The 14,919-nt window shown below is 41.7% G+C and overlaps 5 protein-coding genes across 11 annotated transcripts; 3 read left to right on the top strand and 2 right to left on the bottom strand.

Annotated features, from left to right (window-relative positions):
- Positions 1-162: 162 nt before the first annotated feature.
- LOC105167885 (myosin heavy chain-like protein) lies at positions 163-2,929 on the bottom strand. Of its 7 annotated transcripts, none has more exons than XR_002287536.2 (9): positions 2,585-2,915; positions 2,327-2,502; positions 2,114-2,227; positions 1,734-1,802; positions 1,585-1,638; positions 1,253-1,396; positions 845-876; positions 649-743; positions 163-565 (listed from the first exon to the last, which is right to left on the bottom strand). XR_002287536.2 is itself a non-coding variant. In XM_011087738.3 (9 exons), exons 1-8 carry the CDS (start codon positions 2,871-2,873, stop codon positions 678-680), a joined length of 993 nt encoding a protein of 330 aa, XP_011086040.3. In that variant the 5' UTR covers positions 2,874-2,899; the 3' UTR covers positions 163-565; positions 649-677. The 7 variants fall into 7 exon arrangements, 5 of the variants coding, with proteins under 5 accessions (XP_011086040.3, XP_011086041.3, XP_020551316.2 ...); XR_002287537.2 differs by having other exon boundaries at positions 163-550; XM_011087738.3 differs by having other exon boundaries at positions 845-925; positions 2,585-2,899.
- A 405-nt stretch (positions 2,930-3,334) lies between these two features.
- On the bottom strand, positions 3,335-6,427 carry LOC105167884 (triose phosphate/phosphate translocator, chloroplastic). The gene is made up of 12 exons (XM_011087735.3): positions 5,964-6,427; positions 5,815-5,880; positions 5,653-5,718; positions 5,478-5,556; positions 4,978-5,098; positions 4,787-4,882; positions 4,516-4,628; positions 4,308-4,385; positions 4,112-4,228; positions 3,933-4,032; positions 3,745-3,845; positions 3,335-3,578 (listed from the first exon to the last, which is right to left on the bottom strand). The coding sequence occupies exons 1-12, from the start codon at positions 6,236-6,238 to the stop codon at positions 3,561-3,563; spliced, it is 1,230 nt and encodes a 409-aa protein (XP_011086037.1). The 5' UTR covers positions 6,239-6,427; the 3' UTR covers positions 3,335-3,560.
- A 1,805-nt stretch (positions 6,428-8,232) lies between these two features.
- On the top strand, positions 8,233-9,639 carry LOC105168579 (uncharacterized). Its single transcript, XM_011088714.1, has one exon. It carries the CDS (start codon positions 8,233-8,235, stop codon positions 9,637-9,639), a length of 1,407 nt encoding a protein of 468 aa, XP_011087016.1.
- A 1,228-nt stretch (positions 9,640-10,867) lies between these two features.
- Positions 10,868-11,755, top strand: LOC148787260 (uncharacterized). The gene has a single exon (XM_088883557.1). It carries the CDS (start codon positions 10,868-10,870, stop codon positions 11,753-11,755), a length of 888 nt encoding a protein of 295 aa, XP_088739683.1.
- Positions 11,756-11,791: 36 nt separating this feature from the next.
- Positions 11,792-12,742, top strand: LOC148787259 (uncharacterized). Its single transcript, XM_088883556.1, has 2 exons — positions 11,792-12,119; positions 12,378-12,742. The coding sequence occupies exons 1-2, from the start codon at positions 11,792-11,794 to the stop codon at positions 12,740-12,742; spliced, it is 693 nt and encodes a 230-aa protein (XP_088739682.1).
- The last annotated feature ends 2,177 nt before the right edge of the window (positions 12,743-14,919 follow it).

Raw genomic sequence — 14,919 nt, 5'->3', positions numbered from 1 at the left:
GCGTCCAGCGTATGTTTATTAAGAGTCAAGCTAGGCACGGTTTGGTCCCGTTCACAACTTTCAGGCAGCATCCCAGTAATGAAAAGCGAGAGACACTCGTCGTTGTCCGATAAATAAAAAGAAGAGGTAAAAGATGGCGTATATGATTCATACACGAAAAAGTAGTTAAAAATCTTCTATGTATGAGCGCACGAAATGTCTGAAACTGTATGTATATGATTAGTGTTTTAACTCTCATCTAGTTTCCTAATCTGGAAATAAGTACATCTAGCACACAAGAAGCTGTAAAAGAGGCTAGCGGCGTCTGACCGCATTACTTTCTTCACATATGAAACAATCATGTAGTTCAACCAAAGGATTAACCATGTTGAACCGAATCCGAGGAAATTCCGATTGTTATCAAATTTGACTCTTGCAGTGAAAGAGGGGAAACACTCTAGTCGCAGTATTTGCTACAAGAAATGTCCTTATCGTTTTCCTGATTGGCACACACCAAGACAGCCCCATAATTCTTCAGTTCAGCATTTGCCAGAACATTTGTCCTTATCACCTTCTCGACAGTCAACTACCAAGATATCACCAAATAATTCCTTGGATAAAATCTGATCAGAAATCATCAGGTTATACATGATGGATTAGGCCAAGTACCTTTGTCTACACGACAATAATGGTTCCAGCTAGCTAAATTGTGATAGGAGTAACATGCAGGCTGTCATTATTGGAAAAGCAACCAGGGCAGATGCCTGCATTGGAAGGTTAAGTTAGAATCCAGGGCAAACAGGCCTGAAAGTTTAGTGTATGTTTACGCTCAAGACTATAACTTAAGACATGGAGAAGAACCTACCACAAAAAAGACCACCTCCTCGTGCGCGAGACCTGCAGTAAGTTCATTGCTTTTCATTGCATGCTTTATGAAGCCTTGCAACTATATATTAAGAAAACGTCAGTATATAATAGCAACATACTAAGGCCTAGGCAATAAGATTTTCACGTTAGGAATGTTCCCTATGCAGTTATGCACAATTACAAATTATTACTTTGATTTCAAACGTTTCTTTTACATGCAAAATGAATTCAAACAAACCCTTCTAAATTGAATACACAAAATTCAGTTCCTGGTAGTAATCATTATTACTTGGATGTCAGACCCTCACCCACACACCGTTCAGATACACAACTGAAAGGTTTCTACTACTTCACAACATATCATGAAGGATAAAGTAGATAAATGCACGTCGAATAAAGTCTATACCTGATGGTGATAGTGTTTTGCAACTTCAAATGTCTGCAAAGCTTGAGACTTGCAGAAACCCACCACAGGTCCATCTCCCAAAACATACGGATCGAGAATCCTCTTTAGCATGTTGAGACAATCACCAAAAAGACTTGCACAGAACTACAGAGAACAGAGCAGCATTCTCAGCATTTGGCACATCAGTTTAGAAAGGGAAACCAGATTCAGATTGTACAACCTACAACTTAATAGTTTGTCAATTGAGAAATTGTAAGTTATTTTATAAACTAGAAAAAGGTTAGATCAAGCCACATGGAGCAAAGTATTTTGGGGCATTGTTATACTTGTACCTTCACAAACGGGCATCTTCTCCACAGTTCTTTTCTAATCTTTGAAGTTCGCATCTGTAACATAAATTTCATTATTTGACTGACATAGTGGTTTTCCATTCAGTTATTTTACATATCCTGCAAGAACAAAAAGGAAAACATATAAATACCTCAGTCATGTGAAGAGCCTGCTCAAGTTGCTGAATTTGAATCCACTGTTCCGATACAATTTCAGTCCTCTGCATACCAAAAAAGTTATATAGCTAAAATACAGGATTGTTCTAATCATGTTCGTGTGAATTTGATGCTAAAACTACATCCCTTATATTAAAAATTCTGCCAAGTAAGATATCCCAAAAAAAAATGTTCCAAACACGTGAGCTCGTTCTTGAATGAAAATTCACTACTAATTTGAAGCAATTTGGATTGAAGAGTTAACAATCTGAAAACTTCTAAGGCCAAACCTTAGGGAAAAAACATCACCCAATATTTTACACAACAAAAATTAAACATGGGCGCAATAAGATTTGTCAAAGCATAACGAGCTAACCTCTCCAACTTGTAAACTAATTTCTTTTAATCTTCTTTCAGCATCTAATGCCTTGTGCTCCAATCTGTGAATCTCAAAGTTATTTTTCCGAGAGGCTGCCCATAGAAGTCGGACCTACATGATTTACACCATCAATTTATTTGGTTTCAATCCCAAACCCTAAATTAGAACAGTAATTGAAGAACTAGGAAGCATAAATCAACTTGTACATACCTCTTCCTCAAGAGCACTCAGCTTTTCATTTGCACGCGAGTAATCATGCTCAACACTCGACAAAGTGGTTTTCAGACGACCAATCTCTGTAGTCAACTCCCCAATTTTCTTCTCACATTCTCCGAAATACCGGCTTTTCGCATTTATCTCTTCAATTCTTTCCTCAAGGATCGATTCTGCGAACCCGGAACTGCAGCAACTCAAGACTAATGCGACCTAAGCATGAAGAAAATGATTAGGGGCAATCACAAACAATACCTAGTCGAGCGATCTTGCGCTTGGCCTCTTGCACCTCACATGCGAAAGAGTTGTGGTCTCGGGAACAAGAGGACGGCGTTTGGTAATGGATGGAGGGAATCAGGGCATTTGATACGGTGAGAGAGGCAAAAAGAGAGACGAATATGGCGGGAAGCAGCATGAAGGATATTGATATTGCCATGGCAGACTCAGTTGTTAACCAACAGCAATGGCATCTCCTCTCTGGTTCTGCAGTTTGTCGTCGGATTGAAGGAAAAAAAGAGCCCACGTAAGGCCCAAATGAGCCCATTCAGGGGGAAGAGGAGGAGGCCCACTAAACAAAATCAATCCATATATCATTCAGCATTTTATTTTCTGATTCTGCTTTTGGAGAAAGATATAAGTTCAGAAAAGAAATAAAAACATAATTCCATTTATTTAAGAATAAGTACGGAAAATAAATATAATTACAATTAACATATTATATTTTAAGAATTAATCACAATTGGTTTCCCTTTCGATTAAGAATCTCACGCCACGTAACTAAAGTTAATTATCATGGTAATATAGATTTATAAATAATTATATCAAATGTTAATTGCTAAAGCTTTTTTTTTTAAAAAAATAAAAAACTCTAAACTTTTTACAATTTTAATTATTTTTTGGCTGAAAAATTGCATGCAATTTGCACGTAACCGAATTAAATTTGCACATAACAAAATTCTCACTCTCGATTTCTTTTATTTTCCATGAGATGTGTGAGGGTGCATGTTTATCAGTGTGCTGCTTGTAATTCTGAAGCAGTCTATTCTCATATAAAATACACACTATTCACATGTTTGATCCTCATAGCTTGTGATGAGGAATCATACATTATTCCACTCATCTCAAAGTAATTGAAATTAACAGACAATGGAGAACTAATTTCACGATGAGGAAACAAGTTCTAAACTGCTCATTTGAAATGCAATGTAGAGTGATCATTCTTGCATCTCCCTCATGCGGCTTTCCTTTGCTGTCAAAAGAGTGTGTCATGTTAGACTAGGAAAAGAATCCAGTTCACAACCTTAAATCGATGGACCATAAGATTAAATGGCAGAGTTCACCTCGAAAAGATCAAATTTTCATTCATTGAAACAGTATAATCAGTCAACAGTAAGTATTCTGAGACTTGTTCTTACTCGTTTCTCTTCTTCCATCTTGGCCTTGATGAAGGAGTAGAGTGCAACTCCAGCAATAGCAATGCTAGTACCAATACCAGTTTGTAATGAAATCTTGTTACCTGCGGAGTTTGAATTAACAGTTTAATCTCTTATCCCATTATTACCATTTACATGGAATAAGGTTTAACAGTTGGGTGTGTACTTACCAAAGACTAAAATTGAGAAACCAATCACGAAAACACGTTTCAACACATTTCCGACAGCATGGGTTAGGGGTGCCACTCTCTCCAGGGTGTTGGTTGCCAGCTGAAGTAGAGAACAAGAATGAGTTCTTGCAACTTGGAAAGAGGAAAACCATTGTAGCACAAGGCAGAAACTGAAGTACCTGATTGTAGAGGTGGTAAAACATTCCCACCCAGAAAAGATCGGTGATGAACTTTGTCAAACCCACTTTAGCAATTGCATCATTGAACCCGTGTTTGATCAGTTGAGGCCCTTCAAACTGTGTGATTGAGAAGAAAAAGTAAGATGACAGAGTGCGCAAGAGAAAACAATATTGGCAATTATCTGCAGGAACTCACAATTACGGCAGGAGGTATGCAGACAATGAGGGCGATAATCGAAATGTAGGCATACAAGTTAGTGCTATCCATGTTGGTCTGCAAGAGAAGCATCCATTAGAAAGGTATATTGTGGAACATCTCAAAGAAGACTGATTCTCCCTACATTATCATTGTTGACACAATACATGTAAGATGGTAAGAGTAAAATGCACACTCATCACTTAACCATAGCTTTCTTTGAGTATATGCTCCTGTAGGTGAAGGAGATGTTGGAAATCATAGCGCTAACAAAGCCAATCCAGTTGAAAGAAAGTTCTGTCAATGATGCCATCGACACACCTGCAATTTAGTCTATTCATGTTAACAAAGTTGTTGTCTGCATATACTGAATTAACATATAACAAAGAAATCGATCAGGGTGGCCTCTGGCCATGTATTAAACGCTTGCTTGTATGCATGTCTAAATACAGATAAACAGAGAATGAAAATTAGATTACCGATGACTACTGGAGCCAGCGACAGCCATAACGTTAGAGGTATCTGCTGCCCGAGTATGAATTGTGAGGCCGCAGCATTGAAGAAAGGCTCAAGGGCTAATTCCAAAGTCAGGCAAGAAAAGAAGACAAAAATAAAACACATTAGTATGAGAAAAAAAGTACCAATTTCAGTGAAACAAATAGATTTTCACCTTTAATGGTGTGAGTGAAGGAGACTGCCACTGCAGCAAAAGAAACGTTACTAGTTACATGGCCTATAGCATGGCACACTGCAACCGGGATGAGCAGCTTTAAGAGGTTCGAGTCAATTGGCTGCCGACAAAAGAACAACAAAATCACTATTATGGGAAAAATCTTGGACAAGGGAGAAGTATAAATTTCGAAATATTTTAAGTTGCATTTGGATTAAATTTCAATTCTAACTTTAAATTATATTTTGTAGAATATTGATGAATTTTAATTTTTTTTCAAATGGAATCTCTTGATATCCTGTTTCCATATTCTTCAGTAAAATCCAAATCCATCAAGACAAATCAGTCTAAACTTTTAAATGAGAGTGATGAGCCCTTTTTGATGTTAGCCTATTATTAGAATTCATAATCTTGAAATTGCAAGAACCAATCACAAAAATTGGTTATTATTAGTAAAATCAAGAATATAAAGTAGGGTAGGGATCTTGGAGACAACTTACGGCTCGCTTAGGGAGGCCCACGGCCCAACTCGCCAAGCAGTAGATAACCCCAACAAACAAATGTATAAGCGACACAAAACTGCACAGAGACAATAAACAAATTGTCTTAGCATAGGTTGCACTAAACTGAAAAATTAACTACAATATTCGTACAAGGTTTTCAGCACATGCTTACTAAGGATAAGGGAAGTAATTGTAAATCTTCTTGTTGATAATGTTGAAAATCACGTTCAAGAAATACCTACAAGTTCCAAGGGCAGTTAATGATTTGCTGCTCGAGTTAAACTTATGCGTAGTAGAAACCGACGGCGTAAGTTAGTAAAGTCACGTGACGTACCACATGAAGAAGAAGAATCCGGTTAAGAGAGCCGGGTATGTCTCCAGGAACCCGACCTTAGCACCCCTGCAAGGATAGGTGGGTAAGTGAAACAAAGGCTCGGAAACGGGTAGGGCTAACTGATCGGAAATTATGAAAACGAACCTCACCCGGCGGAATCGCTACTTTCGTCCGGTGAAGAGGCGGCGGCAAGGCAAGGCCGGACACTCTGCCTCTTTATCATCGAGGAAACCGTGATCGCTGGAGAAGCTTCGAGCAGTATGGCTGGACGGAGCTGCCTTCCCCATATCAAGTTCCCGCCATCGCCGAGGTTTCCACTGAGCCTCACGGTGGGGACGCTGCTGATTCCGGCGATCCTCGCTACCGGCTTGGGGGGAAGTGCGAGGCCGCGAATGGTGGCGCCGGTGAGCAAGCGAGACTCCATTCTGAGTTTAGAAGGAGAAGTAGGGATGCAGGGAGAGAAAGGTGGCCGAAGGAATCACAATGCAAAAAGGCTTTGCAGTAGAGAGAAGAATCAACGTGCGCCGGGAAGGTTAACTTGCACGGGCAGGGGTATGCAAGTTTAAGTGGTTTCTATCAGGTGAGGAGATGAGCGGTTGGTGTTATTCGGAATCTTGGATTTTAATCTTGTCGCTGATATGGTGCTTCGCGGTCCACGGTGGGCTCGTTTTAAAATTTCTAAAATTATTTATTTAATTAAAAAAAATTAAAAATATAATTGAATTATAATATTATATTTTAAATTTGAAATAAGTTATGATATCTTATTGACAGTCCAAGGAATTACCAGCATACTGTCATTTTATAGTAAATTATGGATATGGATGGATTGAAGAGACAATCAACCTTTATCGCGTTTTGTAAGCAGTCCCAATTTGATCATAAATGAGAGGCATTTTTATCTCATATTGGTTGAAATTAAAGATTTATAATTAAGTTAAGAAGTTTAGTTAAATTGAAAGTGATTGGATAAAGAGATAATAGCGTAAACAAGTAATATGAAAAGGACGACTAAAATTAGGATTGTTATAGTTGATAGCCCATATTCAAAATGATAATAGAAATAGAGAAAATAAGATGGGAAATTCAAAATTTTAATAAAATGATGGGTGATGAGGGGAAGTCAGAAAAAGACCAATATACCCTTCGGAGGAGGGGCAGAAATAACCTAAGGCAAAAAGAGGGGTTTGACCAAGTATTAACTTTGTCTAAATTATTAGATAGTTATGGGCAGGGCTAATGCCTTAAAGAACGGACTGTGAGGGCATTATGATCAATCGTGGGAGCAGGTATGAAGATCATGGGGGAGACACGTCAACTTGTGGATGTGATCAGTATAAGTGGAAGAAAATTGCAGGGAGGGGGTTAATTTTTCTTGGAATCTAAAAGAGAGGTACTTATGGTTAGGAGTTTGATTTTTTACAGGGAAGAGAGGAGAGATATCTTCATCATTATTATTGACACTGACTTGAGCGTCGGAGTATCTTCGCCGGGACTTTCCCCGGCTAGATAATGTTTGTTTTTCATTGTCAGATTATCGGTGATCAGGAGCGGAAGGTGGATAACGACCTGGAGTGCGATCCGCGATCTCAAGCCTGATCATTTTGGTGTCATCTGTGGGAAAGATAGTAGGTAACGGAGAGACGTTCTAAGAAGTATATACCGGAAATGGAGACTCCGGTGGAGGACCGAGAACCAAATGTACACTTGACACGGCGAGAAATAGAGACTCCGGGGGATGACCGGGAACTAGCGGTACACTTGACACGACGAGAACTGCAACAGATGATGGAAGAGCATACGAAAGGAGAACAACTACTCCACTTGAGAGGGAGGTAGCCGGGAAAAGGTTGTTCCAAGAAGGAGACGAAGGGCGAGATCTTGAGGGAACGAGTAAAAAGGAGGCAAATAAGAAAGGTCATCCCCCTTCGGAGGTTGGGTCCAGCAGTAAGGCTCCAAGTCATCCAAGGGGACCAGCTATATCTCGAGCTGAGGTAGACAATGTTAGTAAACAGATAGCTTTGTTGGGAAAGCAAATTGATGAGCTCAAGAAGCGGGAGGAAATAGTGGCACACAATCGCAACTCCCCTTTCTGTAACAAGATACTTATCGAAACGGTTAATCCGAGTTTTAGGATGCCAGATCTTCCAAGATATGATGGAACACGGGATCCGCAAGAGCATCTAGCCGCCTTTGATATGGTAATGAATCTATATGGGCAGTCAAGTTCTGTTTGTTACCACGTTGACAGGGAAAACTCAAGAGTGGTTCACGAATTTGCTCCCGGGCAGCATAGAGTCGCACGAGCAATTGGTACAAAAATTCGCATTCCACTTTACGAGTAAGAGAAAGCAAAAAAGATCGGCCACACATCTATTCACCATTCGGCAGGGGGAGAATGAAAGTTTGAAAAGCTTCATGGGGCATTTCAATAACGAAACTTTAGAGGTGCAGGATCTCAGGATAGATATGATGACTAGTATCCTTATCCACGGGCTGAAAAAAGGAGTTTTTGCATCTGCTTTAGCAAGGGACCCGCCAATGGATACAGAGCAGTTGATGGCATTGGCGCAGAAATACATTGATGAAGAGGAGATGAATGCAATGAAGGATGAGGAATGGAGGGTTACATCAGAGCAGGCAAGAGATGGAGGATTTGGTAGAGATCGAGATGTGCGACCTAAAAGGGAGAAAGAAAAGGAACCACCTTACCAGTCGAAATACAGTAAGTATACCCCTTTAAATATGACTAGGGCCAAAGCTCTCATGTTGGTGGAAAAAGATAATGTATTGATATGGCCGAAGCATACAAGGATCACTCCAGCTAAAAGGTATTCGAACAAATACTGTCGGTTCCACAGAGAGAAAGGACACGATACAGAGGAGTGCTATCAGTTGAAAGATGAAATAGAGCGGTTGGTTCGACAAGGGTATTTCAGGAGACAGAGTTTTCATAATTTTGAAGAAAATAGACGTGATCGAAGAGGTAGGTCGAGAAGCAGGGATCACAGGTCAAATTGGGCAACTGAACAAGAGAACCAGAAAGTAGGAGAAAATGCACCTGTGAAATGCATCATCCATACTATAGCAGGGGGATCGGAGGGATGGTCGAGAAGAGCTAGGAGGAGATTCGAAAGAGAGAGTAGATTGGAGCGACGCAAGCAAGTGGTAAATATGACGGGCAACCCCGAGATCGTGTTTGGAGATCGAGATGCAGGTGCAAGGATCGTAACAGATAATGATCCGATGGTGATAAGGATGGATATAGCAAATTTCACGGTCCATAAGGTTTTGATAGACAATGGGAGTTCAGCAGATATAATTTTCAAAGAAGTGTTGAGTAAGATGGGGCTTGATAACATAAGGGTGGAACCAGCAAGTACTCCGTTGGTCGGTTTTGGAGGAGGCGAGGTCGCTTCGCTGGGGACGGTGGATTTACCTGCATCCCTGGGAGAAGAGCCAAAGCGTAGAACGTTGATGGTAAAATTTTTAGTTGTTGATATGCCTTTTGCTTATAACGTTATCCTGGGGAGACCCGGGCTTAATTCTTACATGGCGGTAGTGTCAACATACCACCTCAAGATGAAGTTCCCTACTCAGTATGGGATAGGGGAGGTCGTGTGCGACCAGATTGAAGCTAAGAGGTGTTATAACTTATCCCTGGGAAAGGGTGAGAAGAAGGAAAAGAAGAAACTTCATGGAGCAAAGAAAGAAGAGTGGCAAACATTGAAGACTGGGAGGTTAGAGCCCGTTGGACACAAAGAGGTGGAGTTGATACAAGGAGATCCGTCGAAGACCACCAAGATAGGACCCAATCTAGAGTAGTTTGAGGGTGTCATGATCGCATTCCTAAGAAGTAATGTTGATATGTTCGCATGGGACCCATCAGATTTTCGAGGTATAAACCCGGAGGTGATAGTACACATGTTGAATGTTGACCCTTCAATACGACCTGTCCAACAGAAGAAACGAACCTTTGGAGGTGAGAAAAATACTATCATTGAGGGAGAGGTAAATAAGTTGCTTAGAGCAGGTTATGTGTCCGAGGTTCAATACACGGATTGGTTAGCTAATGTGGTGTTGGTACCGAAACCAGCTGGTAAATGGAGAATGTGCACAGATTTCACAGATCTCAATAAGGCGTGCCCAAAAGATCCTTATCCATTGCCTAGGATTGACGTCCTAGTGGATTCAACGGCGGAATATGAAATGTTCTCTATGATGGATGCGTATCAAGGATATCATCAAATTTATATGGCAACAGAAGATCGAATAAAGACCTCTTTTGTGACTGATCTGGGTATTTTTTGTTATAATGTTATGCCTTTTGGATTGAAACATGCAGGGGCAACATACCAGAGGTTGGTGAACAAGATGTTTGCTCAGCAAATTGGGAAGACCATGGAGGTGTACGTGGATGACATGCTCGTTAAGAGCCATAAGCCAGACGAACACTTGGAGCATTTGAAGATAACTTTTGCGATCATGAGAGAACATAGGATGAAGCTCAATATCCCAATAAATGTACATTCGGTGTCGCTGGAGGTAAATTTCTAGGCTACATGGTCAGTGAGAGGGGAATAGAAGCGAACCCTGAGAAGATAGAGGCCATATTGAACCTGAAGTCACCCACGTCCATTAAAGAGGTTCAGAAATTGACAGGCAGGATCGCCTCTCTTAATCGCTTTATTTCTAGATCTGCAGATCGCAATTTACATTTCTTTAAAATATTGAGAAAAGTGAAAGGATTTGAGTGGATCGATGAATGCGAGCGAGCCTTCCAGGAATTAAAAAGTTACTTGAGGTCGCCGCCTCTTTTGGCAAATCCCAGAGAAGGGGATATATTGTACCTCTATTTAGCTATTTCGAATAATGCGGTTAGCTCGGTACTAATAAAAGAAGAGGGTAAGATTCAGAACCCTGTATATTATGTGAGTAAAATGTTACAAGGTGCGGAGACCAGATATGCTGAGATCGAAAAATTGGCATTAGCCGTGGTCGTGACTGCGAGGAAGTTGAGACCATATTTCAGTCGCATCAGATAGTGGTAAGGATGAATCATCCCCTCAGAAATATCCTCACGTGGCCAGAGGCTTCAGGTAGAATGATAAAGTGGGCAGTCGAACTGGGGGAGTTCGACATTACTGATCAGAGTAGAACAGCAGAGAAAGCCCAGATTTTAGCTGACTTTGTGATAGAGACATCCGGCGCCCCAGAGGATCCAGGAACATGGATGTTGCACGTGGATGGATCCTCTAATGCTAGCAATAGAGGAGCAGGGATACTGATCGAGGGACCCGGAGGTATTGAGATTGAGGTCGCTGTGCGATTATCTTTCTCTACAACAAATAATGAAGCCGAGTATGAGGCCTTAGTCTTGGGTCTGGAACTAGCATTTGAAGCTGGAGCGCAGGTCCTTGAAGTCTACACAGATTCGCAGCCGGTCGCTATGCAGATTGAAGGGGCGTATGAAACCAGGGAAAAGTCTATGACGGAGTATTTGAGGAAATCAAAGGAATGGATGCAGAAATTCTCCAAATGCACTATCCAGCAAATTCCGAGAAGTGAAAATGAGAGAGTCGATGCCTTATCAAAGTTAGGGGCTACGCTGGCAGGGATAAAGGACAGAAAAATCACAGTACTGATAAAGGAACAATCAGCGATCTCAGAAGGGGCGGAAACTAACATGGTAACTTCAAAATGCCCATGGATAGAAGATATCACAGCGTACCTCAAAGAGGGGGTCTTACCTGCTGACCTCGGGCATGCTCAACGCATAAAGTTTAAAGCTCCGAGATTTACGTTAGTAGGGACGCAGTTATATAAAAGGACAATAGAAGGACCTCTTCTCAAATGTTTAGATGATCCGCAGGCTAGGTATGTTTTGGGAGAAATTCATGAAGGAAGTTGTGGGAACCATTCTGGCAGATCGTTGGCTTAGAAGATAGCCCGGCAGGGGTATTTTTGGCCAATGTAGATGAAGGATTGCAAGGAATTCGTACGAAGGTGTGAGAAATGCCAGAAATTCACTTCACAGATTCACACGCATGCAGTGCCAATGACCCCTGTTTTAGTTACATGCCCATTCGACCAATGGGGTATAGATATACTGGGACCATTCCCTCCTGCTCGAGCTCAAAAGAAGTTTGTTATAGTAGCAGTGGAGTACTTTTCTAAATGGGTAGAGGCAGAAGCTGTCTCAAAAATCACCGAAAGGGAAGCTATAAATTTCATATGGAAAAACATAGTGTGCAGGTTCGGAATACCCAGGGTGTTGATATCTGATAATGGGACACAGTTCCAAGGTAGACAGATAACTATATGGCTCTAGGAATTGAAAATACAACAGAACTTTACGGCGGTGGGACATCCCCAATCGAATGGTCAAACAGAGGTAACGAACAGAACTATACTACAGCATTTGAAGGCCAGGTTGAGTTTGAAGAAAGAGTGGAGCGACGAGCTCCCAGGAGTACTATGGGCTTACAGAACGACTCCTAGAACTTCAACAGGTGAAACTCCCTTTTCTTTAGTTTATGGTTCTGAAACTGTAATTCCTGCAGAAATAGGAGAAGAATCGCAGAGGATTATGAGCTTCGACCTCGCGAGGAACAGAAGACAGCGAGCATTCGACCTGGATATAGTAGAAGAAAAAAGAGATGCAGCGCGGGTGAAGATGCTGCACCACAAAAGTCTGATGTTGAGAGGTCATAACAAGAATCTAAAACCCAGATCGTTGCAGGTGGGGGACTTGGTATTAAGAAAGGTGGAGGTTTCAAAGCATGTTGGGAAGCTCGATCCCAATTGGGAAGGACCTTTCAAAGTCATCAAGATCGTGGGGAAAGGGACGTATAAGTTACAAGATATTCAAGGCAAGGAGTTACCACGACCTTGGAACATACAGAATATCAAAAGATTCTATGTTTAGAATGCCCTTAGATCAGTGCCTGAGAAAGGCTAACTAATTGAAAGATATCTATGGTCGAATAGAATTATCTTGGGAAAAAGTTAATCTATGAAAGATTACGGATGTTTAGTATGAAAAAGACCGATGTAAATTATAACCTGTAAAAGGTTAGGCTGTAGCCTGAAAAAGGCAAATAAAGTTCTTTTTTAATCTGTGAAAGATTATTTAAACTCTAGGAATAGCTCTATTATGATTTACGCGAGCAAATTATGTTAAAAAAGTGAGAGTGAATCTGTGAAAGATCAGTTATCACGATCGCAAACATTAAGTTCGGAAGAAAAGTTGAACAAATAACGAAAATCCTGAAGATTGAGTTACATATTCTCAATTTCGTCTAAAAGAACAGAAAACTCATCATTGTCAGCAGCTGGGGTATCGTCTTCATTAGACAGAGGCTGGAGGTTAGCATCAAGGCAAGGGTTGAGGCGAGAAATGTCAAAGTTAGGGGCAAAGCCATTGAGGAGGGTAGTTTGGGATTTGCAACGATCAAAGCCCTGCATCAGATAATCGGCAGCCTTAATTTCAATGGCAGAATCGAAGGTTGGGGTTTTCAGAAAATCCCGAACACCTTGAAGGCGAATCTCTCGGGTTTGCTGCGCGAACTCTTCTGATTTTAAAAAGGCCTCGCGACCTTCAAGGACGCCCGCGATCTTTCCCGCAGCATGACCCGTCTCAAAACCACTTTTTTCTCCATCAGCAGCTGCTCTAGATGCTTCGGAAGCCACTTGTGTTTCGAGTTCTTTGATTCGGGCCTCCAGTATCGACCTCGACCTTGACCACTCTTCTTCCTTAGCAGAAAAAGCGGTAAGTTGAGTTCTCAATTCTCGGTTCGTGCGATCAGCTGCGAGTTGATTTTGGCGGAAACCAGCACATTTCAGACTAAGACCCCGAACAAAGTTGGCCGCCTGAATAGAAATAGTTGAGATCAGAGAAATCTAAGTAAGAGAAAACGAGTAAAGGAAGAAATACCTGGATGAGAGAATGAGCACAATGTTCTTCCATTCGAGTGAAGGAAGTTTTCAGGAGAGCGGCTTGATCGCGAGGAAGACAACTGGCGTCATATAGCTCCCAAGAGTCTTGACCGGATCGGGTTTGGAACACAGAACTTTGAGGAGAAATCTGCCAATCCGGAATCCATTTATCTCCCACCATATGGGCTACGGGGTGGTCTGGACCTCGGAGGTCTAGTCGGGCAGTCCTCCAACATTCTGTAATACCTCGTAGTACGTCCATACTTCTCATGTCTTCTGACCCGGCCCCTTCAGAGGGTAGTCCTCCCTCACCAGATTGGGATTGAGTTCCCATTAGGTTAGGTCGAAGAGGCGATTTACCACGAGATTTCCGCTTCCGCGAAGATTCAGCAAAATCCCCATCATTAAATGTGCGATCTTGTAACCTCAAACTATTGGATCGAACGGTAGGTTGACTTGGGGGAAGGAGGCCCCGTGATTGAGTTTCCTCGCTACCTACCTCAATGGGAATAGGGCCTGGAGGTACATCAGCATCGGGCGTCGAGGAGGCGGCTGGAGCAGGTTGAGAAGGGGATGCGAGCTGTGCAGCCGCTCGAGCTTGAGCTTGAGTCTGGAATTGGGCGCGAAGGCGTTTATTGATGCGGGCTTGGCTCACCATGGAAACTGCAGGAAGGAAAAATGTCTCGTTAAACGCTGTAAGAGAAAAGGAAAAGAGATATAGGAAATCGTATCACCTAAAGTACCCTCCACCTGGAGGGGAGCAGGAGTTAGATGGGCGAGCCAGAGAATCTCTTCGACTAAAATCTTCTTTGGATTATACCGGTAGGTGGTAATGCTGCTTATTTGATCCCCATCTAAGCCCTCACCTTCGGTAAGGGGTATAGGCTTATCTACCTTCCAATCAAGAGAGAAGGGCCATTCGCGACCAGGAGGGGGTTTGACAAAAATGAATTTGGCTTTCCAAGGACCAACATTAGAAGTGAGGGGGTCGAGAAACCTACATTCTTTCCGGGAGGTTAAGTAGAAAAAACCATTATCTCCAGACCGTGCTGAGGTCGTGAAGGAATACAGCGACCAAAAGTTTTCGAAACTGGGTTCAAACCTATGTACGCGCATGATAATGACAAAGAGGATAATGTGCCGAATAGATAATTGCATAGGGCATAA

Source organism: Sesamum indicum, linkage group LG8 (assembly GCF_026168435.1).
Source record: "Sesamum indicum cultivar Baizhima isolate 11 linkage group LG8, ASM2616843v1, whole genome shotgun sequence".
NCBI classification, from domain to species: domain Eukaryota; kingdom Viridiplantae; phylum Streptophyta; class Magnoliopsida; order Lamiales; family Pedaliaceae; genus Sesamum; species Sesamum indicum.
Note: the sequence above shows the minus strand (reverse complement) of the source record. Positions and strands in the feature narration are given on the sequence as shown.